This window comes from Anopheles funestus, chromosome X, assembly GCF_943734845.2.
Source record: "Anopheles funestus chromosome X, idAnoFuneDA-416_04, whole genome shotgun sequence".
NCBI classification, from domain to species: Eukaryota; Metazoa; Arthropoda; class Insecta; order Diptera; family Culicidae; genus Anopheles; species Anopheles funestus.
This window is the reverse complement of record NC_064597.1, coordinates 1436046-1460895: the sequence shown is the minus strand read 5'-3', so window position 1 is coordinate 1460895 and position 24850 is coordinate 1436046. Positions and strand designations below refer to the sequence as shown.

At 42.5% G+C, this 24850-nt stretch overlaps 3 protein-coding genes across 5 annotated transcripts in view; 2 read left to right on the top strand and 1 right to left on the bottom strand.

Moving 5' to 3' along the window:
- The window catches only part of LOC125763821 (uncharacterized), a 29790-nt gene extending 16281 nt beyond the window's left edge, over window positions 1-13509 (bottom strand). The window contains exons 1-3 of the mRNA XM_049427372.1: window positions 13341-13509; window positions 12784-13267; window positions 12569-12713 (exon numbers count right to left, since the gene is read on the bottom strand). The gene's annotated coding sequence lies outside the window, so the exon portion shown is untranslated. The remainder of the gene's footprint in view (window positions 1-12568; window positions 12714-12783; window positions 13268-13340) is intronic.
- Window positions 13510-13674: 165 nt separating this feature from the next.
- On the top strand, window positions 13675-24079 carry LOC125763677 (ectopic P granules protein 5 homolog). 3 transcript variants are annotated; one of them, XR_007418392.1, is made up of 16 exons: window positions 13676-13898; window positions 14016-14120; window positions 14251-15062; window positions 15139-16474; window positions 16549-16889; window positions 16976-17840; window positions 17929-18473; window positions 18551-18677; window positions 18762-19748; window positions 19830-19991; window positions 20048-20483; window positions 20578-21337; window positions 21413-21739; window positions 21834-22232; window positions 22308-22965; window positions 23964-24079. XR_007418392.1 is itself a non-coding variant. In XM_049427053.1 (15 exons), the coding sequence occupies exons 2-15, from the start codon at window positions 14094-14096 to the stop codon at window positions 22897-22899; spliced, it is 7716 nt and encodes a 2571-aa protein (XP_049283010.1). In that variant the 5' UTR covers window positions 13675-13898; window positions 14021-14093; the 3' UTR covers window positions 22900-23608. The 3 variants fall into 3 exon arrangements, 2 of the variants coding, with proteins under 2 accessions (XP_049283010.1, XP_049282998.1); XM_049427053.1 differs by lacking the exon at window positions 23964-24079 and having other exon boundaries at window positions 13675-13898; window positions 14021-14120; window positions 22308-23608; XM_049427041.1 differs by lacking the exon at window positions 23964-24079 and having other exon boundaries at window positions 22308-23608.
- On the top strand, window positions 24058-24567 carry LOC125761053 (N66 matrix protein-like). The gene has a single exon (XM_049421834.1). It carries the CDS (start codon window positions 24058-24060, stop codon window positions 24565-24567), a length of 510 nt encoding a protein of 169 aa, XP_049277791.1.
- The last annotated feature ends 283 nt before the right edge of the window (window positions 24568-24850 follow it).

The window sequence follows — 24850 nt, the reverse complement described above, 5'->3', positions numbered from 1 at the left end:
AATGGCTACATTTTCTTCTTGGACAGCCATGCCCTTAGATGTCTGTGCCAGAAGTTATTCGAGGAACCAAGTTCCTTACCCTGTTTGAGAAAATGTAAAATTTTCCTCATTTTTGAGCAATGTAGCAAAAATTTTAAATGTGATATATTTTGATGGGAATTTGTTGCAATAAGTTTCTTTTCACTTAAATAGTGCTTTAAATTAAAAAAAGAATAAAAAATCAGAAAAAAATTTCAAAAAAAATTTTCACTCGAAAATTTCATAAGGCTTACCCCTTACGATTTTTTTGGGAAATTTTGCAAAAAAAATTAAATTGTTTTATTTTAATGCCAATGGGTTGCAATGAGTTTCTTTTCACTCTAATAATGCTTGAAATGAAAAAAAGAGTGAAAAATAATAAAAAAATCACAAAATTCCAAAAAAAAATGAAAATTTTGCGCATTTTTGCACCAAATTTTGCCTATAACTCGATCGGTATCCAACGAATCGCCAATCTTTAACCTGTGGTCGATAGATGGCACCAATGGCTACATTTTCTTCTTGGACAGCCATGCCCTCAGATGTCTGTGCCAGAAGTTATTCCAGGAACCAAGTTCCATACCCTGTTTGAGAAAATGTAAAATTTTCCTCATTTTTGCACCAACTTTTGCCTATAACTCGGTCGGTATCCAACGGATCGCCAAACTTTAACCTGTGGTCGATAGATGGCACCAATGGCTACATTTTCTTCTTGGACAGCCATGCCCTTAGATGTCTGTGCCAGAAGTTATTCGAGGAACCAAGTTCCTTACCCTGTTTGAGAAAATGTAAAATTTTCCTCATTTTTGAGCAATGTAGCAAAAATTTTAAATGTGATATATTTTGATGGGAATTTGTTGCAATAAGTTTCTTTTCACTTAAATAGTGCTTTAAATTAAAAAAAGAATAAAAAATCAGAAAAAAATTTCAAAAAAAATTTTCACTCGAAAATTTCATAAGGCTTACCCCTTACGATTTTTTTGGGAAATTTTGCAAAAAAAATTAAATTGTTTTATTTTAATGCCAATGGGTTGCAATGAGTTTCTTTTCACTCTAATAATGCTTGAAATGAAAAAAAGAGTGAAAAATAATAAAAAAATCACAAAATTCCAAAAAAAAATGAAAATTTTCCTCATTTTTGCACCAAATTTTGCCTATAACTCGATCGGTATCCAACGAATCGCCAATCTTTAACCTGTGGTCGATAGATGGCACCAATGGCTACATTTTCTTCTTGGACAGCCATGCCCTCAGATGTCTGTGCCAGAAGTTATTCCAGGAACCAAGTTCCATACCCTGTTTGAGAAAATGTAAAATTTTCCTCATTTTTGCACCAACTTTTGCCTATAACTCGGTCGGTATCCAACGGATCGCCAAACTTTAACCTGTGGTCGATAGATGGCACCAATGGCTACATTTTCTTCTTGGACAGCCATGCCCTTAGATGTCTGTGCCAGAAGTTATACGAGGAACCAAGTTCCTTACCCTGTTTGAGAAAATGTAAAATTTTCCTCATTTTTGAGCAATGTAGCAAAAATTTTAAATGTGATATATTTTGATGGGAATTTGTTGCAATAAGTTTCTTTTCACTTAAATAGTGCTTTAAATTAAAAAAAGAATAAAAAATCAGAAAAAAATTTCAAAAAAAATTTTCACTCGAAAATTTCATAAGGCTTACCCCTTACGATTTTTTTGGGAAATTTTGCAAAAAAAATTAAATTGTTTTATTTTAATGCCAATGGGTTGCAATGAGTTTCTTTTCACTCTAATAATGCTTGAAATGAAAAAAAGAGTGAAAAATAATAAAAAAATCACAAAATTCCAAAAAAAAATGAAAATTTTCCTCATTTTTGCACCAAATTTTGCCTATAACTCGATCGGTATCCAACGAATCGCCAATCTTTAACCTGTGGTCGATAGATGGCACCAATGGCTACATTTTCTTCTTGGACAGCCATGCCCTCAGATGTCTGTGCCAGAAGTTATTCCAGGAACCAAGTTCCATACCCTGTTTGAGAAAATGTAAAATTTTCCTCATTTTTGCACCAACTTTTGCCTATAACTCGGTCGGTATCCAACGGATCGCCAAACTTTAACCTGTGGTCGATAGATGGCACCAATGGCTACATTTTCTTCTTGGACAGCCATGCCCTTAGATGTCTGTGCCAGAAGTTATTCGAGGAACCAAGTTCCTTACCCTGTTTGAGAAAATGTAAAATTTTCCTCATTTTTGAGCAATGTAGCAAAAATTTTAAATGTGATATATTTTGATGGGAATTTGTTGCAATAAGTTTCTTTTCACTTAAATAGTGCTTTAAATTAAAAAAAGAATAAAAAATCAGAAAAAAATTTCAAAAAAAATTTTCACTCGAAAATTTCATAAGGCTTACCCCTTACGATTTTTTTGGGAAATTTTGCAAAAAAAATTAAATTGTTTTATTTTAATGCCAATGGGTTGCAATGAGTTTCTTTTCACTCTAATAATGCTTGAAATGAAAAAAAGAGTGAAAAATAATAAAAAAATCACAAAATTCCAAAAAAAAATGAAAATTTTGCGCATTTTTGCACCAAATTTTGCCTATAACTCGATCGGTATCCAACGAATCGCCAATCTTTAACCTGTGGTCGATAGATGGCACCAATGGCTACATTTTCTTCTTGGACAGCCATGCCCTCAGATGTCTGTGCCAGAAGTTATTCCAGGAACCAAGTTCCATACCCTGTTTGAGAAAATGTAAAATTTTCCTCATTTTTGCACCAACTTTTGCCTATAACTCGGTCGGTATCCAACGGATCGCCAAACTTTAACCTGTGGTCGATAGATGGCACCAATGGCTACATTTTCTTCTTGGACAGCCATGCCCTTAGATGTCTGTGCCAGAAGTTATTCGAGGAACCAAGTTCCTTACCCTGTTTGAGAAAATGTAAAATTTTCCTCATTTTTGAGCAATGTAGCAAAAATTTTAAATGTGATATATTTTGATGGGAATTTGTTGCAATAAGTTTCTTTTCACTTAAATAGTGCTTTAAATTAAAAAAAGAATAAAAAATCAGAAAAAAATTTCAAAAAAAATTTTCACTCGAAAATTTCATAAGGCTTACCCCTTACGATTTTTTTGGGAAATTTTGCAAAAAAAATTAAATTGTTTTATTTTAATGCCAATGGGTTGCAATGAGTTTCTTTTCACTCTAATAATGCTTGAAATGAAAAAAAGAGTGAAAAATAATAAAAAAATCACAAAATTCCAAAAAAAAATGAAAATTTTCCTCATTTTTGCACCAAATTTTGCCTATAACTCGATCGGTATCCAACGAATCGCCAATCTTTAACCTGTGGTCGATAGATGGCACCAATGGCTACATTTTCTTCTTGGACAGCCATGCCCTCAGATGTCTGTGCCAGAAGTTATTCCAGGAACCAAGTTCCATACCCTGTTTGAGAAAATGTAAAATTTTCCTCATTTTTGCACCAACTTTTGCCTATAACTCGGTCGGTATCCAACGGATCGCCAAACTTTAACCTGTGGTCGATAGATGGCACCAATGGCTACATTTTCTTCTTGGACAGCCATGCCCTTAGATGTCTGTGCCAGAAGTTATACGAGGAACCAAGTTCCTTACCCTGTTTGAGAAAATGTAAAATTTTCCTCATTTTTGAGCAATGTAGCAAAAATTTTAAATGTGATATATTTTGATGGGAATTTGTTGCAATAAGTTTCTTTTCACTTAAATAGTGCTTTAAATTAAAAAAAGAATAAAAAATCAGAAAAAAATTTCAAAAAAAATTTTCACTCGAAAATTTCATAAGGCTTACCCCTTACGATTTTTTTGGGAAATTTTGCAAAAAAAATTAAATTGTTTTATTTTAATGCCAATGGGTTGCAATGAGTTTCTTTTCACTCTAATAATGCTTGAAATGAAAAAAAGAGTGAAAAATAATAAAAAAATCACAAAATTCCAAAAAAAAATGAAAATTTTCCTCATTTTTGCACCAAATTTTGCCTATAACTCGATCGGTATCCAACGAATCGCCAATCTTTAACCTGTGGTCGATAGATGGCACCAATGGCTACATTTTCTTCTTGGACAGCCATGCCCTCAGATGTCTGTGCCAGAAGTTATTCCAGGAACCAAGTTCCATACCCTGTTTGAGAAAATGTAAAATTTTCCTCATTTTTGCACCAACTTTTGCCTATAACTCGGTCGGTATCCAACGGATCGCCAAACTTTAACCTGTGGTCGATAGATGGCACCAATGGCTACATTTTCTTCTTGGACAGCCATGCCCTTAGATGTCTGTGCCAGAAGTTATTCGAGGAACCAAGTTCCTTACCCTGTTTGAGAAAATGTAAAATTTTCCTCATTTTTGAGCAATGTAGCAAAAATTTTAAATGTGATATATTTTGATGGGAATTTGTTGCAATAAGTTTCTTTTCACTTAAATAGTGCTTTAAATTAAAAAAAGAATAAAAAATCAGAAAAAAATTTCAAAAAAAATTTTCACTCGAAAATTTCATAAGGCTTACCCCTTACGATTTTTTTGGGAAATTTTGCAAAAAAAATTAAATTGTTTTATTTTAATGCCAATGGGTTGCAATGAGTTTCTTTTCACTCTAATAATGCTTGAAATGAAAAAAAGAGTGAAAAATAATAAAAAAATCACAAAATTCCAAAAAAAAATGAAAATTTTCCTCATTTTTGCACCAAATTTTGCCTATAACTCGATCGGTATCCAACGAATCGCCAATCTTTAACCTGTGGTCGATAGATGGCACCAATGGCTACATTTTCTTCTTGGACAGCCATGCCCTCAAATGTCTGTGCCAGAAGTTATTCCAGGAACCAAGTTCCATACCCTGTTTGAGAAAATGTAAAATTTTCCTCATTTTTGCACCAACTTTTGCCTATAACTCGGTCGGTATCCAACGGATCGCCAAACTTTAACCTGTGGTCGATAGATGGCACCAATGGCTACATTTTCTTCTTGGACAGCCATGCCCTTAGATGTCTGTGCCAGAAGTTATTCGAGGAACCAAGTTCCTTACCCTGTTTGAGAAAATGTAAAATTTTCCTCATTTTTGAGCAATGTAGCAAAAATTTTAAATGTGATATATTTTGATGGGAATTTGTTGCAATAAGTTTCTTTTCACTTAAATAGTGCTTTAAATTAAAAAAAGAATAAAAAATCAGAAAAAAATTTCAAAAAATATTTTCACTCGAAAATTTCATAAGGCTTACCCCTTACGATTTTTTTGGGAAATTTTGCAAAAAAAATTAAATTGTTTTATTTTAATGCCAATGGGTTGCAATGAGTTTCTTTTCACTCTAATAATGCTTGAAATGAAAAAAAGAGTGAAAAATAATAAAAAAATCACAAAATTCCAAAAAAAAATGAAAATTTTCCTCATTTTTGCACCAAATTTTGCCTATAACTCGATCGGTATCCAACGAATCGCCAATCTTTAACCTGTGGTCGATAGATGGCACCAATGGCTACATTTTCTTCTTGGACAGCCATGCCCTCAGATGTCTGTGCCAGAAGTTATTCCAGGAACCAAGTTCCATACCCTGTTTGAGAAAATGTAAAATTTTCCTCATTTTTGCACCAACTTTTGCCTATAACTCGGTCGGTATCCAACGGATCGCCAAACTTTAACCTGTGGTCGATAGATGGCACCAATGGCTACATTTTCTTCTTGGACAGCCATGCCCTTAGATGTCTGTGCCAGAAGTTATTCGAGGAACCAAGTTCCTTACCCTGTTTGAGAAAATGTAAAATTTTCCTCATTTTTGAGCAATGTAGCAAAAATTTTAAATGTGATATATTTTGATGGGAATTTGTTGCAATAAGTTTCTTTTCACTTAAATAGTGCTTTAAATTAAAAAAAGAATAAAAAATCAGAAAAAAATTTCAAAAAAAATTTTCACTCGAAAATTTCATAAGGCTTACCCCTTACGATTTTTTTGGGAAATTTTGCAAAAAAAATTAAATTGTTTTATTTTAATGCCAATGGGTTGCAATGAGTTTCTTTTCACTCTAATAATGCTTGAAATGAAAAAAAGAGTGAAAAATAATAAAAAAATCACAAAATTCCAAAAAAAAATGAAAATTTTCCTCATTTTTGCACCAAATTTTGCCTATAACTCGATCGGTATCCAACGAATCGCCAATCTTTAACCTGTGGTCGATAGATGGCACCAATGGCTACATTTTCTTCTTGGACAGCCATGCCCTCAGATGTCTGTGCCAGAAGTTATTCCAGGAACCAAGTTCCATACCCTGTTTGAGAAAATGTAAAATTTTCCTCATTTTTGCACCAACTTTTGCCTATAACTCGGTCGGTATCCAACGGATCGCCAAACTTTAACCTGTGGTCGATAGATGGCACCAATGGCTACATTTTCTTCTTGGACAGCCATGCCCTTAGATGTCTGTGCCAGAAGTTATTCGAGGAACCAAGTTCCTTACCCTGTTTGAGAAAATGTAAAATTTTCCTCATTTTTGAGCAATGTAGCAAAAATTTTAAATGTGATATATTTTGATGGGAATTTGTTGCAATAAGTTTCTTTTCACTTAAATAGTGCTTTAAATTAAAAAAAGAATAAAAAATCAGAAAAAAATTTCAAAAAAAATTTTCACTCGAAAATTTCATAAGGCTTACCCCTTACGATTTTTTTGGGAAATTTTGCAAAAAAAATTAAATTGTTTTATTTTAATGCCAATGGGTTGCAATGAGTTTCTTTTCACTCTAATAATGCTTGAAATGAAAAAAAGAGTGAAAAATAATAAAAAAATCACAAAATTCCAAAAAAAAAATGAAAATTTTCCTCATTTTTGCACCAAATTTTGCCTATAACTCGATCGGTATCCAACGAATCGCCAATCTTTAACCTGTGGTCGATAGATGGCACCAATGGCTACATTTTCTTCTTGGACAGCCATGCCCTCAGATGTCTGTGCCAGAAGTTATTCCAGGAACCAAGTTCCATACCCTGTTTGAGAAAATGTAAAATTTTCCTCATTTTTGCACCAACTTTTGCCTATAACTCGGTCGGTATCCAACGGATCGCCAAACTTTAACCTGTGGTCGATAGATGGCACCAATGGCTACATTTTCTTCTTGGACAGCCATGCCCTTAGATGTCTGTGCCAGAAGTTATTCGAGGAACCAAGTTCCTTACCCTGTTTGAGAAAATGTAAAATTTTCCTCATTTTTGAGCAATGTAGCAAAAATTTTAAATGTGATATATTTTGATGGGAATTTGTTGCAATAAGTTTCTTTTCACTTAAATAGTGCTTTAAATTAAAAAAAGAATAAAAAATCAGAAAAAAATTTCAAAAAAAATTTTCACTCGAAAATTTCATAAGGCTTACCCCTTACGATTTTTTTGGGAAATTTTGCAAAAAAAATTAAATTGTTTTATTTTAATGCCAATGGGTTGCAATGAGTTTCTTTTCACTCTAATAATGCTTGAAATGAAAAAAAGAGTGAAAAATAATAAAAAAATCACAAAATTCCAAAAAAAAATGAAAATTTTCCTCATTTTTGCACCAAATTTTGCCTATAACTCGATCGGTATCCAACGAATCGCCAATCTTTAACCTGTGGTCGATAGATGGCACCAATGGCTACATTTTCTTCTTGGACAGCCATGCCCTCAGATGTCTGTGCCAGAAGTTATTCCAGGAACCAAGTTCCATACCCTGTTTGAGAAAATGTAAAATTTTCCTCATTTTTGCACCAACTTTTGCCTATAACTCGGTCGGTATCCAACGGATCGCCAAACTTTAACCTGTGGTCGATAGATGGCACCAATGGCTACATTTTCTTCTTGGACAGCCATGCCCTTAGATGTCTGTGCCAGAAGTTATTCGAGGAACCAAGTTCCTTACCCTGTTTGAGAAAATGTAAAATTTTCCTCATTTTTGAGCAATGTAGCAAAAATTTTAAATGTGATATATTTTGATGGGAATTTGTTGCAATAAGTTTCTTTTCACTTAAATAGTGCTTTAAATTAAAAAAAGAATAAAAAATCAGAAAAAAATTTCAAAAAAAATTTTCACTCGAAAATTTCATAAGGCTTACCCCTTACGATTTTTTTGGGAAATTTTGCAAAAAAAATTAAATTGTTTTATTTTAATGCCAATGGGTTGCAATGAGTTTCTTTTCACTCTAATAATGCTTGAAATGAAAAAAAGAGTGAAAAATAATAAAAAAATCACAAAATTCCAAAAAAAAATGAAAATTTTCCTCATTTTTGCACCAAATTTTGCCTATAACTCGATCGGTATCCAACGAATCGCCAATCTTTAACCTGTGGTCGATAGATGGCACCAATGGCTACATTTTCTTCTTGGACAGCCATGCCCTCAGATGTCTGTGCCAGAAGTTATTCCAGGAACCAAGTTCCATACCCTGTTTGAGAAAATGTAAAATTTTCCTCATTTTTGCACCAACTTTTGCCTATAACTCGGTCGGTATCCAACGGATCGCCAAACTTTAACCTGTGGTCGATAGATGGCACCAATGGCTACATTTTCTTCTTGGACAGCCATGCCCTTAGATGTCTGTGCCAGAAGTTATTCGAGGAACCAAGTTCCTTACCCTGTTTGAGAAAATGTAAAATTTTCCTCATTTTTGAGCAATGTAGCAAAAATTTTAAATGTGATATATTTTGATGGGAATTTGTTGCAATAAGTTTCTTTTCACTTAAATAGTGCTTTAAATTAAAAAAAGAATAAAAAATCAGAAAAAAATTTCAAAAAAAATTTTCACTCGAAAATTTCATAAGGCTTACCCCTTACGATTTTTTTGGGAAATTTTGCAAAAAAAATTAAATTGTTTTATTTTAATGCCAATGGGTTGCAATGAGTTTCTTTTCACTCTAATAATGCTTGAAATGAAAAAAAGAGTGAAAAATAATAAAAAAATCACAAAATTCCAAAAAAAAATGAAAATTTTCCTCATTTTTGCACCAAATTTTGCCTATAACTCGATCGGTATCCAACGAATCGCCAATCTTTAACCTGTGGTCGATAGATGGCACCAATGGCTACATTTTCTTCTTGGACAGCCATGCCCTCAGATGTCTGTGCCAGAAGTTATTCCAGGAACCAAGTTCCATACCCTGTTTGAGAAAATGTAAAATTTTCCTCATTTTTGCACCAACTTTTGCCTATAACTCGGTCGGTATCCAACGGATCGCCAAACTTTAACCTGTGGTCGATAGATGGCACCAATGGCTACATTTTCTTCTTGGACAGCCATGCCCTTAGATGTCTGTGCCAGAAGTTATTCGAGGAACCAAGTTCCTTACCCTGTTTGAGAAAATGTAAAATTTTCCTCATTTTTGAGCAATGTAGCAACAATTTTAAATGTGATATGGGATATTTTGATGGGAATTTGTTGCAATAAGTTTCTTTTCACTTAAATATTGCTTTAAATTAAAAAAAAAGAGTGAAAAATAATAAAAAAATAAAAATAATTATAAAAATTTGAATATCTCCTTATCAGAGGATCCCGTTTCATGTCCTTGCCGATCAGACTAGCCCGCTTGTTCGCTTATACAGGTTTGATAGTTAGGCAGAGCGAGAAGTATATTCATTTGGGTAGTTTGGGTAATGCAGTTATGTTATGTATTCCGTTTCAACTCATGTGTTTCAAACGTTTCTGTTGGAACCTTATAAAGGAAGGAAGATCAGGTCCCAACGACCTGTCAAAAGATAGGAGAAAATTGGGATGTCAGGAGAAGAAGAAGAAAGGATGGAAGAAAAAACACGTATAAAAACGGCAGGATGCGCCCATAGAGGGGCTTTTTCATACGCAAGCGAATAAAGACCAATTTTTTGGCGCACCATAGAGCGGTGTTTGGCAAAAAAGGTCTTATTAGTTAGAAAAGTATCCGAAATTTTCTAACATTCCCAAAAATTGGATCGATTCCAAAAAATTCGATCGAATAGCGTAAATCGGTTCGATTCGAATCAAGTTGTGTCGTCTCATTATCGTTCAGTTTCGTGCGCGCGTCTGATTTTCCACGACCGTCGGGTAACCGTTTCGCGAATCGAAGTAAGCAAATTACGCGCGCGGTATCGAGTGACGAGTGAAAGTGACAAGTATGGATCAGCACACGCACGCGATGGAAGGGTCGGAAACCGCCACTGGAGGGACGAGTCGAGACTCGGCACGCGAGGATATGTCTAGCGGCCCCAGCGGAGCACCGTCCACCCCGAGAACAGTACGCGAACATGACCTCCCGTCGGAAGTAAGCACTCCGTGGTATCACACTGTGGCAATAGACACACTACCACAAACGCGGGTGCAAAGTAAGGCGGGACACACTCATCGTCGTTATTCTCAACCGTCGGAAGAAAACACCGAGAGGATCATCCCTGATGCAGGAGACGCGATACCTCGCGAACCGGTGCGGAGTAAGACGGGTGAGTCGTATCGTCACGAGGCGAGGCAAGGTGATGCGTGGGCTGAGTCGGAGACGGCGCGGATGGCGTACGACGAACGACGCCAGAGAAAACGCGAGCTTGAACGCGAAATTAGGGCGATTGAAGAGGCTGACCGGCAAGACCGCATGTTGGTCATAGAACGCGGCACACGTGGAACCCGCGAGCCGGAGTTCGACGAGTGGGTGCGCAACATGGAGGATTCCATGCGGCACGTCGCCAGGAAAGATGGCACAGAGAGAGGTCAAAACCCTAGGGTCATCAGTGGTGACCTGCACGACACGCACACCACTAACCATCAGCGCGCGACATATCTGGAGCGTGCGACACGCTCAGCTGATGCAACGCGTCCAGTGTATGCGACACGTTCGGTTTATGCAACGCATTCTGGATACGCTGCTCAGCCGGGATACACGCATCATGCGACATATCCCGAGTACGCATGTCGCGCAGCACATCCGACCTACTTAGGTCGTGCGACACGTTTGGGTGACGCACCACGCATCGATAATGCTACACATCCGGGATACAACACACACTTGAACTACACTACACCACATCACTACACTTCACTACACAATTCCACTTTTCTCAGCCAAAGTCAGATAGCGGCTCGTCAACCGATCAAGAAGGACCTGCCAAATTTCTCCGGGGACGTTGAATCGTGGCCGATTTTCATAACGGCATTTCACCGGACCACCGCTACCTGTGGCTACACCGAGGACGAGAACGTCATGCGGTTGCAGCATGCGTTGAAAGGAGTAGCGCTTGAAATGGTCGGACACCTTTTGGCTTTTCCCGGCGGACTGGACGAAGCGATCGCAACGCTTCAAGCTCGTTTCGGGCGACCTGATTTGATCGTGGAAGCCACGATAAATAAGATTAGGAGCATGCCAGCTCCGAAGGTTGAGAAGTTGACCACGTTAGTGGAATTTGGATTGGCAGTGAAGCGGTTGGTAGCAGCAGTGAAGGCTTCCGGGTTACATGCCTACATGTACGACGTGGCCTTGTTGAAGGAGTTGGTGCGGAAGCTACCTCCCACGACGTGCATCGACTGGGCGAGAACAAGGAAGACGTTACCGCAGGTGACGTTGATCGAGTTTGGTCGATGGATTGGCGAACTGACGGGTGACCTGTGTGCTGTCATCGACATGGCACCTATTAGCGGCACCGGTGAAACGGATCGTCGAAAACCGGAACCACCGCTACAACCTCATCGGTCCCATCACCAACGGTTCCAACCTCATCAGTCCCAACCGGTTAATCCGCAACCCTTGACTTTACTTGACGATAAGTTAAACTTCAAGCTACATGTTGATGAAGTCCTTTCGAAATCCTACAGAACCCTGGGATTTATCCTTCGTGTTACCTCGGATTTCAAGGACCCAATATGCCTACGATCTCTGTATTGTTGTTCAGTTCGCTCTGTATTGGAGTACGCCTGTGTTGTCTGGTGCCCTTATGGCAATGATAGGTGTACCAGAATCGAAAAATTACAGAAGTACTTCACCAGAGTGTTCTATAGACGATTGTTTGGTTCTTCTTCTCTTCCGACATATGAGACACGATGTCTTCTGTTTGGGCTGGAGTCTTTAACTTTGAGACGTCACTTGGCCCAAGCTTGTTTCATTGGTGGCTTACTGAGAGGTTCTACTGATGCTCCGGAATTGCTTGCTTCTGTATGTTTATATGTTCCCTCCCGTTCCCTCCGTCCTCGTGATCCTTTGGCATTAGAAACTCGACAGACGCTTTATTGCCACAACGATCCGCTCCTTTCATGCTTCAAGTGGTTCAACCGATTCTACGACGATTATGATTTTGACTCCTCACTTGCTTCCTTTCGTACTCGTGTTTTAAACACCCCTCATGTATCTTAATGTTATCCTTGTCTCTTGTTTTATCCTTTTCCTTCACTTCCGCTTTGAGTTTACGTTAGTATTGTTAATTTTTAGTATTAATTTTTTGTATTAGTTCTAAGTTTATAATTAGGATCATTGTTTAGCCTAAATGGCAGATATATGTATTTATAATAAAAACAATAAAAAACAATAAAAAAAAAAACCCGTTGGAACGGGGCGTGTTCATCCAACTTACCTCAACGCGACCACAGTGCAGGTGGTAAGTGGCAGTGCTACAGATCCGGAAGAAGACGTTCCAGCCGCGGTGTCAGCATGTATTTTGTGCGGCAAGGACTGCAAGTCGTTGGACCGATGCGCGAAGTTCCGCGGAACAACAGTAGCTGCAAGGAGAGCTTTCGTTAATGAACGAACATACAGGGCTAAACGAAGACGTGTTACTAAAATACGTACCTGTAACACTTCATGGACCCCGCGGCCGAGTGGACACCTACGCCTTCCTCGATGACGGTTCAACATCCACGCTCATCGATCACGGGCTTTTGGTGGAGTTAGGACTATCTGGCACACCTCACCCGCTGCGCCTACAAGGATGAAATCTCGCGGACCGCGAATTAAAATGAGTGCCGATCCACCAACGGCACACGTTCTCTGCAAGCGCGGTGATCGTTTCGCGGGCTCCAAGCGGAACGAAAGAGCCAAACCCGGAACGCAGTTTCCTTCTCCGTTTCGCATCGCAGAGCCGCCGACATCGAAGTGCGTTTGTTCAAGTGGTTTCAGCCAGTGCGGCCACTTAAAGTAGGAGACGTGCTGGTCGCCGATAATAACCTTCCCAGGATCCGTTGGCCGAAAGGACGCGTGGCGACGGCGATCGTTACGAAGGACGGTCAGGTTAGGCAAGATACAGTAGAAACGGCGAGCGGCACATATGTTAGTCCTGCACACAAGATAGCGCGTTTAGACGTCGAGGGCGAACGAACAAATCATAGTAAGACCTGATAGTAACTTACCACGTGGTGTAGGCGTCGAAAAAAACAAAACAAACGCACTAACAAAACAAGTACGATAGCGACGATATGACAGGTCTTGACAGGAAGTAAAGCACAGTCGCGTTTACACGAGTCGCGAGATAGGGTAATTGTGACGAATCGATGAAACGATTATTATTGCACTTTTAGCAAATGATGATTCATCGATGATTTTTACAATTAAAAATGTATTTCAATGTTCGCATGTGCAGCATTAATTCAACGTCAACGTAGTATTTCATACCAGAGAGCGTGAATATAACGACCGCGAAGCCTGTGTGCAAGCCGTACGTGAGCAGCGTTGCTTTATCCGTGCCTACTTTGACAACCCGCAGACCGCTACTGTCAAATGAATCGCATCAAAACATATCAAACTGTATCTATTGTTCTCCTTTCTTTGTTTTGTTGTCTCGTAGAATATCGTTCGTTATGTTTGCAGTGACGAAGGACAAAATAGGCGAACGCGCAATTGAGTTATTTTCTGTGTAAATGAACTGATTAGATAGATTGTTATTTGAATCACGCAGTGGGAGTAGTTTCGTAAGTGATTTTAGTTTTCGTCTTTTATTAGTATGCTTTGGTTTTACCTTAATCGTCAGCGGAATGAAAGCGTTAATGTAGTGCTTAACCATTTCTTATCCATGTTTCTCATCGCAGAGCAGTATGAAAGTGCGCTTCTAGTTTGGCACTGGGGTTGACATTATTTTCGTAAGAAGAGCTCCAAAATATCCGAAGATGGAAGCAGTGAAACCCAAGGCAAAGGTAAGAATTCAGTATGCTTAAAAAACACAGTCTTGCAATGTTCTGAACTAATTGACCTTTGTGCGCTGGATGTTATTGTAATTTAAAATGGCTGACCAATTGGAATTGGAATGTGCGGTATGGCGTATAGAAAAAGTCAAGCAGTAAAAAATCTATACCCCAATCTACATCCGTGGTGTTGCCACAGGAAGTGGAACCTGTTGATGTTTCAGTGGCAGAAAACGTACCAATTTCATCACCAACAACAGTACCACCGGTAACGTTATCGGAGCACGATCAAGCGGCGCAAGAAAATGTAGAAACCCTTAGCAACAAACCAGAAGAATCGATTGTTCCAGAAGGTATTGAGGAACCCCCGTCAGACGATGTAGACGAACAAAAGGACGTTGGAGCAACACTCATACAGGATGATAAGACTGATGCAGAACAGGGCACCGATTTTACACCAACTGCACCGCCTTGTGTTGCTCCTATCGCCACTCTATCCCCCATGCTGTATCCGGATCTGAATCAGCTCAAACTGCAAACAAACAACGAACAAACGATAGTTCCCACAGCAAACAACGCAAACGCGATCAAACACAGTTGCATTAGTATGCCACGTACTCGCACACTGTACCTTCAGTGTATTCAACAGATGGAGGACACATCCCTTCAAAGCGACCGGGAGCATCTAAATGCGCTGGAGCAACAGTTCGTGGCATCGGAAAATCCACACGCCGTAGCGAAAGACCCGGGCGGCTATAATGGCGATCTGTATCTGACCATACAAGCGTACCGGGGCGCGTATCACAGCTACTGCGAGATCGCTAAGGAACAGTTGATGGTTCATCAGCAAATTTCCAGCCTGCGCAGTAGATGTTGGAACTTTCAGCAGGTAAAGTTTAACGCGTGGGGAACTTGTGACGATGGGCGAATGGTGAATGTATCGCTTAAAAGTCGGTAAGTGGACCAAACGAATATGTAAACCTTCAACTCCTTTTCCATACTGATGAAACTTTTCTTTTCCACGCAAAAGTGTTGCTTCGTTGAACGTTGAACGGTGCAAGGAAGCGAGACGCACAATGGGTACCATGGTAGAGCGATGCGTTACGAAGGAAAAGGAAGCCGTGATACAGCTCCACCATAGTCGCGCAATGGTGGAGAAGAATGTGTACGATCCACCGAAACCGGGACAAGACCGCACGCTTGTGTGGCGCATCAAGCTGCGCATTGTCGGCAACGCGTTGCGTACCGAGATGCACCAGTCCGGTTGTGACAAAGGTGAAGCGTGCGAATATGTGCAAGATTTGCGCAAATGGTTCCTGCACCTGGGAACGCTTCTGTTACGGGCGGGTAACGTTGATGATCGCGTTTGGTTGATGTTTCATTTGCTACGCTTTCCCAACGGCATCGGTACCTGGGCCCATGTGCTGGTACATCCACTACCGTGCACGACTGTAAAATCGAACCAACCGCTACAGGATAGCGAACTGCAGGCTGTCCTCACGCTGATACAAGTCCTTTTGCGACCGATCCACGAGCGACAAACATTCCTTGCGCCGATCGAAGACACGACGGCACAGAAGCAAACACATAGCGAGATCGGATCGGCGGTAGCGAAAGCCGGCGATACCTTCGAATGGGTCGATAGCGACGGAGAGGATAGCTCCACGGACAAACGGATCCGGCCGATCAAGGAGAGCGATTTGCTGGCATTGCTCGACCAAATACCGTTCCAGCGGTTGTACGACACAATTACAGCCCGTGCGATGCACCGTGTCTTAAGCGGAGATGTAAAGCAGCTACCCACGACGGAGATGCTGGGTCTCATCACGTTCGCCAACAAACTGATCGCTATACTTGGCGAAGGATTGTCAACGTACGGTAGTGTTCCACGATACAGCCACTTTGTGCAACGGTTGGCACTGCTTATCAACGATACGGTAAAGTTCGTGAGTGACGTACTACGCTACTATCGTGACTCGCACGGCCTACAAAGATCGGAAGAGGTCGAGCTGGTACAGGTACACTTCGATACGCTCGTGTACGGTGCGGCACGTTGCATCTACGGTGGTGGTGTGGCCCTTTCACGGCACCTATCGACACTGCCGTTTGCATTGCTAAGTTCACGCGCTTGCTGGTGGGTGTTTCGTTGCTTATTGAATCGAAATTTTAGCCTAAGCCCAGATTTTGAACAAGACGCTCCACACCTAACAGACTGCACACCGATGGAACAGTTTGGCAAAGAGTTAGTCAACCAAGCGCCACACGATCTGTACAATGTATTGAAACCGTTTGTAGACCTAGCGCTCGCCCGTGACGCATCCAGTGATCACGAATTTATTTCTACCATTACGAAAACATTGTTTGAGGTTAGTAGATTAATATATACTCTTATTATCATTTGTGTCTATATTTGTGTTTATTGTTTTTCCCCCTCAATTAGCTGCTAGCATCAGTTAGTGCAAATGAGCTGGTATGTGCCGAGATCATAATGGAGCAGATACACATGATTCTGGAGCAAAACGCAATCGTACTTTCCGCGCTGTTGCAAACACTTGTTACGAACGATACGCAACAATCGCAAACCACTGCTAACGCTTGGCAAATGAAGGGCAGTACACTGTTGGTGGTGTTTAGCAGCAAAAGGAAGTTGCTAATGCGGTGGCAACCGCACGAAACGGATATTAATGTGATGCTGGAAATGTTGCTTAACTACGGACGAACGCATATTTATCATAAGCTTGCGCTTGGACTGCTGATGTACATTAACTACGGTGATATTAGGTATGTACACTTCGAAACGGATTCTGTGCTGAAATTGTTTGTTGTAACAAATTCTTGTTTTTTTCAAATTTCATTTCGATCCTCAGCGGATTGTGTGTGCCACTGCCACTTCAAATCCGTATTGCGCTCGGTATCGTTGCAGCATATCGAAAGAATCAACCCGCAACAAAATTTGATCCCGACAGTGCGGAACAAACCGAGCTCAAGTCCTACCAAGAGCGATGTCTGTTTGTGTTGCTGCAGCTGCGTCTCCATGTGCTCGATCAACCGCTACCGGTTGTGTGCCATTTAATGCGTGATCCATCCACTGCCGACCTACGGCACATACCTACGCTCGAGCAGCTCCGGGATGTAAAGGCGGCTATTGACGAAGGATGTCCGGTGGCGTGCCTTACCGCGCTGCTAACCACCACCACCGGTCACTGGGTGCCCGTGTTCTGTCAGGATGGAGTGAACCTCCTGAAGCTACTGCTGGAGCAGCACCATCTCGATACGATTGTCGTACGCTGTATCGAGCTGATAAGCCTACTGTTTATCGAATGCCCGCAAGCACTGTCCGGTAATGAGAGGTTTATCGCGCTACTCACACACCTCGTGGAGGATGATGGCGAGCTAGACTGGTCGCGACAAACCGCGGACGAGCAACAGCAGCAGCAGCAGCAGCAGCAGCAGCAGCAGAAGATAGAACAAACGCACACGTTGAAGCTGCTCGGACAGTCAAAAGTAGGCCAAATGGGAGCGATGCTCGTTTCGCAAGCGGCCTCATACTGGCGCTGTGGATACGCAACACCACCATTGCTGATCTGCATGTGGTGTGATTGGCTAACGCAAATACCAAACTGGACCAACAGTGCCAAGGTGTTGCGGTTGCTGAACGTACTGGCTTCCATTTCGTTCGACCATCTCGAAGCTTGGAATGCACTGCGCGACAAAATGCGTCCATTTTTCAAGGTAATATACCAACGATACCGGGGTATGCCGTTGCATTGGTGGCAAAGTTTCATTTCATCTCGTTTTTCGCCCCCTCTTTGCATTACAGACACTCTCACAGGTGAAACAAAAGCAACCCGGCATACATTCGCTGTGGTCGAAAATTATCGGCACGGAGCCACCGTTACTGTACGGCACGTTACCGAGCGATTGTGTTGCGCTCGCGCTGCTAGTGTACGGTATCGAGCACCAGCAGCTGGAGCTGGAAACGGAACTGTGGCCGAAGCTGTTGCGCACGCTTAAGAAAAACAAAACAATCAAGCTCGATGCGGCACTCAGGGAGGTGAATGCGTCGTTGCGGTTGCGCGAGGAAGAGTTCTGTCCCTCGGTCGATTCGCTGGTGTTCTTTAAGCTTGCACGATATTTGGTGCGTGCCAACGTCGAACATCCGCTGTATCTAGCTGTATGTCAACAGTTCTTTACCATCTACCTGACGCGCGTGACGGACGTTGGGGATGAGCTGCACGGCGTTACGGATCGGCTGTACAGTTGCGATGCTGGTTTGATGGAGAAGATGAAGCAAATGCTTTGCAATCTGGAATTGCATTACCATTGCATGCAGGAAACGAACAACGAGGCACACGCAATGTTGCGGTAAGTGTTGTTTTAATGCTTTTTTATTTTAATTTCTTGGCACCTAAACTAATGCGCCGTTTATTTCCCTTTTGTAGACTGGTAAAAGCGTTTCAACTATGGTTAGTTGACACAGATCTTAATCGCTTTGCTATGGATGATCCCATCAATCTACCTGTGCAGTACGATGTACATCACCTACAAGCGGCTCTTAATGGTGCACAAGTAAGTTTCAATCTTCGGCGTTCATGGGGTTGAGGATCAATCGCTTACAGAAATCTAAACAAATCTTTCTATTCACCATCTAAGGAATGTTGGCCAGAATGCATCAATAAACAGCGCACGGTTACGATCCACCGTATCATGATTGAACGCTGGTACAACCTGTACCGTGTCATCCCGAACCATTCGTCGGCGGTTGACAAACCAGCCGCTGGCAAACAATTACTCTCACCGGTTCAAGCAATTAAGCGTCGGTTGGAAAATTGCTACACAAACCCACCACCCATACCGCTCACGGAGTACAGTGCGGAGCTGCAGGATCTAATCGATGCACTACAGAAACCACCGATGGTGCGCGTGAAACGTATCACCGAGAGCTTGCGAATCGTGAAACAGTACATTGACAAAACCTATTGGTCGATGAAAGCCGAACTGGACCAGCGGCAAGACGAGCTGTTCGTGCTGTACCAGCAGCTGTACGTGAACGAGGACAAACCGATCAAAAAGCAGGCGAAATGTGGCATACTGTACTGTAGCGGTGCCGCTACGGTAACGGTACACACGAAATGTGCCGTCATACACAAGAGCGTCCAGGACCGTATCGCCGCTCGGCTGCACGGGTTGCAATTGTTTCTGCAGCAGATCATCAACATGCCACCGTACATTATGAAGCACACCATCATGCTGCGTGAGCTGTGGAACAGCCTGTTTGTGGACTACTGTACGGAGACGGATCAGGTGACGGTACAGACGTTGAATGAAGCGATCCGTACGATGCTGCGCACGCTGCTTCACGAAGTGTCCGATGCAAACTTTGTGCCACCGTTAACGTTTGCGGTGCGGTTAAGTATGGATACGTACCGAAGCGATCTGTCGGATTTGATGCTTGAAGAGGTAGGTCAACTGTTTGCCGGTGCGCTCGAGAATGGTCAGAAACCGTCGAACGTGATCGTTGCGATGCTGGAAAATAGTCGCATACCGGCCCGACCATTGCTACAGGTATACAGTCAGCTGGTGAAGCAAAAGCATGGCAGTCTGGAGAGGAATCTGTTTGTAGAGCTGTTCAGCAACAAGGTAAGATGGGTGGGAAATATTGTGCTGGTTTTTGGTCCTTTTTTTTAATTGAGATTTTTCCCCCGTATTTGCCTTTTTCAGCTCAATCTATCCCAGTGGCTCAAGGAGCATAATGTCACACCCGAAGAAGTGGATCAGTTCGCTAAGCTGATAGTGATAGGGCTTTACAAATCACGCCCGGAAGATAGTGTCAGTCCGGTACGGTCCGAAGAGCAAGCCGAGAAGGATATACAATTCACAAATGTAAGCCAAACCGACTCACCATCCTTACTGTCTTACTGACTTCCTCTATATTCCAGCTACTAATTGCCCATCTGGTTATACTGGCCGGTAGTAAATTTCCGGAAAACTACGGCAAAATGTTGCAGCACACCCTAAACGCGTACTCGCAGTGGCCTACCCTTCCACCCCGCATGTTGCTCGAGCTGTTGAATCTACTCCGTTCTAGGGCTCAACTGTCCGATCTTCAGCTAGGGATGCAGGAAAGCGCACTACGCCAAGCACATCGCCAGTTCGCCGAAACGAACTGTACCGAGCCGGTGCTAAGTTTTCAGGTGTTGGAATTTCTAATCGTAACAGTGACGGAACATTTCTCCCGCCAGCGTGATAGTGCTTACCCTTGGAATGGCATGTACAGACGGCACGGTGCGTACGTTGAGGTGTTTGGAATGCTGCTCGGTATGTTGTCGCACAGCTTTCTAGCGCACGGTATGGGTGACAACCGGATCCGGCACGGTAAGTGTTCGTAGACAAGTGATAAAGATCTCACATATTCATCAATCATTAAGCACCTAAATTAAACCCACTGTTCCGATACGTGTTGTTTTAGTGCGAGATCATCTACTGCCAGTCGTGTACCGTATGTTCGAACCATGGATTGTACCGTACGATGCACGTGCTTCTACCGTACCGGGTGGATTCTTACCGAGCTCGACCTACACCAAATCTGCTACGGCATCAGCGAACGAATCAACGCGACATTTCAACAACGATAAAGCAAAGTGTATGTTTACCGTACTGCTGCACACGATCGAGTACACGATCGATAAAGTGCTTGTGGCATACGCGGATACGGACGATTCGAGCCAAATTCTGCTATACTTCCTTAACTGGTATCTGGAGTGGTTCGTCGAGCCGAGCATAATGATTTCCGCCCTGTACGTGTTCAACACGCTCGTACTAGATCTGCCCTGGGAACGTTTGCAGCCCTCGGAAATGCTGATCGAACGGATGTACTCCCTGCTGGAACACCACAGTCCCGAGTGTCATGAATTTTTGGCATGCGTGTTTGTACGGTGCAGCTGGACGAGAAGCAACGACCAACCGGTACCGGCATGGCTGCAGCGAACCCATGCCTCAACGCTGTCCATCTGCGTACGCTTAACCTACGAACCGGTGATACGCACCGAAGCAAAAGTTCGCACCGCAATGGTACAGCTGTTGCAGTATTTCGCCCATCTGACGTGGGAAACACTGCACGTGGCCGAACTAACACCCGCACTCGATTGGTTTGTCATGACGGCGGATGCGGACAGCATGCTGCGCACACCGAAAGCACCGTGTCGCGAACTAGATGACGCACTGTTCGAGTAAGCATGGCGAACTGTGGGAAGATTGTGGTTTTTAATTCACTCTAACGCGCTTTCTTTTTTTTTACTGAACAGATTCCTTGAGATCGTTGCCGCAATGCGTTTTAACGAAGCGAACCGGCTTGCGCCCGGTGGTATGCAGCTGTTAAAACGTAAGCTTTACATCAGTGTCGTCGTGCGGATGCTGATGAACGCCGGCAGAGCAACGGGTAAGGTGGCAAACGTTAAGCCACAGCTAGCCGGTGCCGTACAGCAATTGCTACGTTCGATTGGTGCCGTGTTGGAAGGTGTGCCGCTGGCACGTGACACTGCTACCGACTGTCCACGTTCGATCGAGACACGCGCCATGACAGTTGAACTGCTGACAAACATCAAAAAGTGGCAAACGGAGAATACGTTAAGGTATGACATGTTTCGATTCGCTATCCTAAAGCTTGTGTTCAATTTCCACCGTATTCTGTATCAAATGCTATGAGGTTTTTCGTTCTTTATTCAGTCTGTTTATAGATGAGCTTATAAAAATGCTGGAAGATGATGCCAATTCCGAGCTATTGACACGATACGTGCTTGAGTCAGCTTCCCTGTTAGACAGTCCTGCTGTACCTTGGCTTCGTTTGCTGGAGACAGCGGTCAGTCATTATTTGTACCCGCAGCTGAAGGAGCACGAAGGCTTCGCAGTTGCCGTGAAACCGTACGCAACATGGCTGCAAGCATTAAACACGATCGGCTGTACGGCGATCGGTCGGTGGGAGCATGAGCAACTGGTACGAAACTGTTTACCATTGTGCCTGGAACTGCACTTCCTGCATCATTGGGCAAAGGCACGGTGTGACCCGGTAGCCCAGCTTGGGCTCGTGAAGCAACTGCTGGCAACACTGCCGGAGCTAAAAATAAGGTACGTCTCAATAAAAGCTCTAAAGTGTGTGGAATAATAACGACAAAATATTAAAACCATAATTGTATCGTTTAGCGAATCGGTCGAATATCAACTTTATCCGCTTTGGTGCACCTTAATCTACAGTCTGTTTACGGTGCAACCGGAACCGGATGCTGCTATCCGTACCGCGATCGGTCTGTTCGGTACGGTTAGCGAGAACAATTCCTTCTGGGTGGTGGGAATGTTGAAGAAATTTCTCGGCAAGGAAAAACAGCCCACCGCACGGATCAGTGCCACACGCTGTCTGATCGGTTACGGCTTTGCCGTACTGCTTGCGCATGTTTATGCGCGCCGCACACCGAAACGGGAGCCGGAACTGGACGACTACAGTGACGCTGGTAGCAAAACCGCCGAACCGTTCACACTTTCGAAGCTGCTGAGCGCGCCAGAGAAATGTGCCTCCAGGAAAAGAATTGTGTCCACGGCGGTGGAACATTTCAAATCTGCATGCGGTGCGTCATCGCACAAGGATTATCAAAGCCGCGTTATAGCGATCGTCGATGCGGTGGATGGAAAGGAAGAGCCACACCGTATCTTTCAGCACGCCAAAGCAATGATTACTTTGTTGGATAGTCGAGCAGAACCATTACTTAGCACGCTGCTCGAGGGAATTGTCGCGCGATAGTTTACCACCGTAACACTAGAAGTTTCTTCAACCTTGGCTGGGATTGTTAAGTTTATCATACGATACGTAAGTTCCTTTAGTAGCAGAAAATTCCTACCATCATTCTAGGTTTGATTCACGAATCGTTTGCTGTACTTTTCGTTTGTTGATTGATTTAGGTTGACTATTATATTGAGTAAAGCGAAAATATAGAAGATATATCAATAAAATCTGTTGTTTATCTGATTGGGTTTTTTTTATCACAAACAGAAAAGTGCACCGACTACTTGCTGCATCCATGGGTATCATTATTTTCCTTCCATGTTATGTTTGTATCCTTTAGTCCTTCGAAGACTGTCCAGAACACTTCCCCTGGTGGGGCTTCAAGTATTCAATATGTTATTTCAACCGGGATAATCGGTTTCAATGTTTCACCTTCTCGAAGGTTACGAAGCAGCAACTCGTCGCCCAATTTCAACCGCGAGCTATTATGGGCAATCCAAACTAACTGCTTGCATAGTTTCCCTCAAATTTTGTAAACAAATTTTGTTCCTTTTTTCACCTCTTTTCTTCCGGGTGCGTGTTCTCTATCTCGGTCGCGAACGTTCCTAGACCCGCCTACTGAAACGACGCTTTTAGCAGTTGTGCTAAAAAATGACATATAGTGCTTTGCAGCAGGTTGAACTGCTGAATTGCTTTGAAGCTGATTTGGGCCCTAAAACCCTTTTTTGATGGTGTTGCTTGATGAAAAAAGTACGATTAAAGCTTTTTTTAATAGTATTGGTTGTTAATTCTATAACAGTAGTTTTTGTATGAAGATCAAAATAATATATTTTAAGCTCAAACTCACGAACAAATGAAACTAAAACTTGTTTGTAAAACAATGATCTATCCCGTTTTAAGCGAGAGTAGAACAAGATGTAATGCGGATAGTATAGCATCAGGCTATTATGCTGAGCCTTCACACAAGCTCAGGGACATGCATTTGAAGTGGTGTGCTGTTTTTCGTTACGTGTGTTAGTACAACGTGTGTTCTAGTACAACGAATGCTGCGATCTAATCGAAAAGTGAAATCGCATCTTCAGGAAGCTGCGTGCTTCGATTTCTCTGCCATTTTGTGCAAACCGGTGAAAACTGTAGCAGCAACACGTTTTGGGGAATAGGAATAGTTAGACGAAAATGGATAAAGAAACGCAGGAAAAGTTGGACGGGCAGAATGTACTCATTGACCAAATAGAGAATGCGCTAAATCTCGTCAGAGAGATTGAGGTGTATATCGTAGATATTATATTTGCAATGCGAACCGGAATGGCATTGCGCGAGGAAAATGCGGCGCTCCAACGCAACGGTATCAACGGGTACATCAGAGCCAATGGAGCCCACGGGGGACATGAAGCCAACGGCGCTCACGGAGGTAACAATGCCAACGTAGGCCACGATGCCAACGTAGGTCACGATGCCAATGGAGCCCATGATGCTAACGAAGACCACGAGGCCAACGAAGACCACGAGGCCAACGGAGGCCACGAAGCCAATGGAGCCCACGGAGGACATGAAGCCAACGGCGCTCACGGAGGCAACAATGCCAACGTAGGCCACGATGCCAATGAAGGACACGATGCCAACGAAGACCACGAGGCCAACGAAAACCACGAGGCCAACGGAGGCCACGAAGCCAATGGAGCTTAACGGCGGGACCACTAGTGGTCGCCACACGAATGTGCTAGGTAAAGTGTGGACCAAATGTTGTCATGTGAACAGTTTAAGTCATGTAAGGACTTTTACAGGTTACAGCTGCTTGCGCCGTGTAATCTGACGAACATCACTATCATCATCGGTAGCTAAGCTGGAGACAACTGTGACAACCTTGTCATTATACCTTTGTCAACCTTTGTTAATAAATTCGACGTTCCTTATGCCGTAGCCGTTGTGAAATTTTCCACTTGTTGGTTAGTAGCTTCAATAAACAGGT

What these genes read in the sequence shown, in the direction of transcription:
- LOC125761053 (XM_049421834.1), top strand. Translation starts at nt 24,058, where the DNA reads ATGGATAAAGAAACGCAGGAAAAGTTGGACGGGCAGAATGTACTCATT.
- LOC125763677 (XM_049427053.1), top strand. Translation starts at nt 14,094, where the DNA reads ATGGAAGCAGTGAAACCCAAGGCAAAG. An exon ending in AAATGCGTCCATTTTTCAAG is followed by an intron (nt 17,841 to 17,928) that starts GTAATATACCAA and finishes TTTGCATTACAG; the next exon opens with ACACTCTCACAGGTGAAACA. An exon ending in CTGCCGGAGCTAAAAATAAG is followed by an intron (nt 22,233 to 22,307) that starts GTACGTCTCAAT and finishes TGTATCGTTTAG; the next exon opens with CGAATCGGTCGAATATCAAC.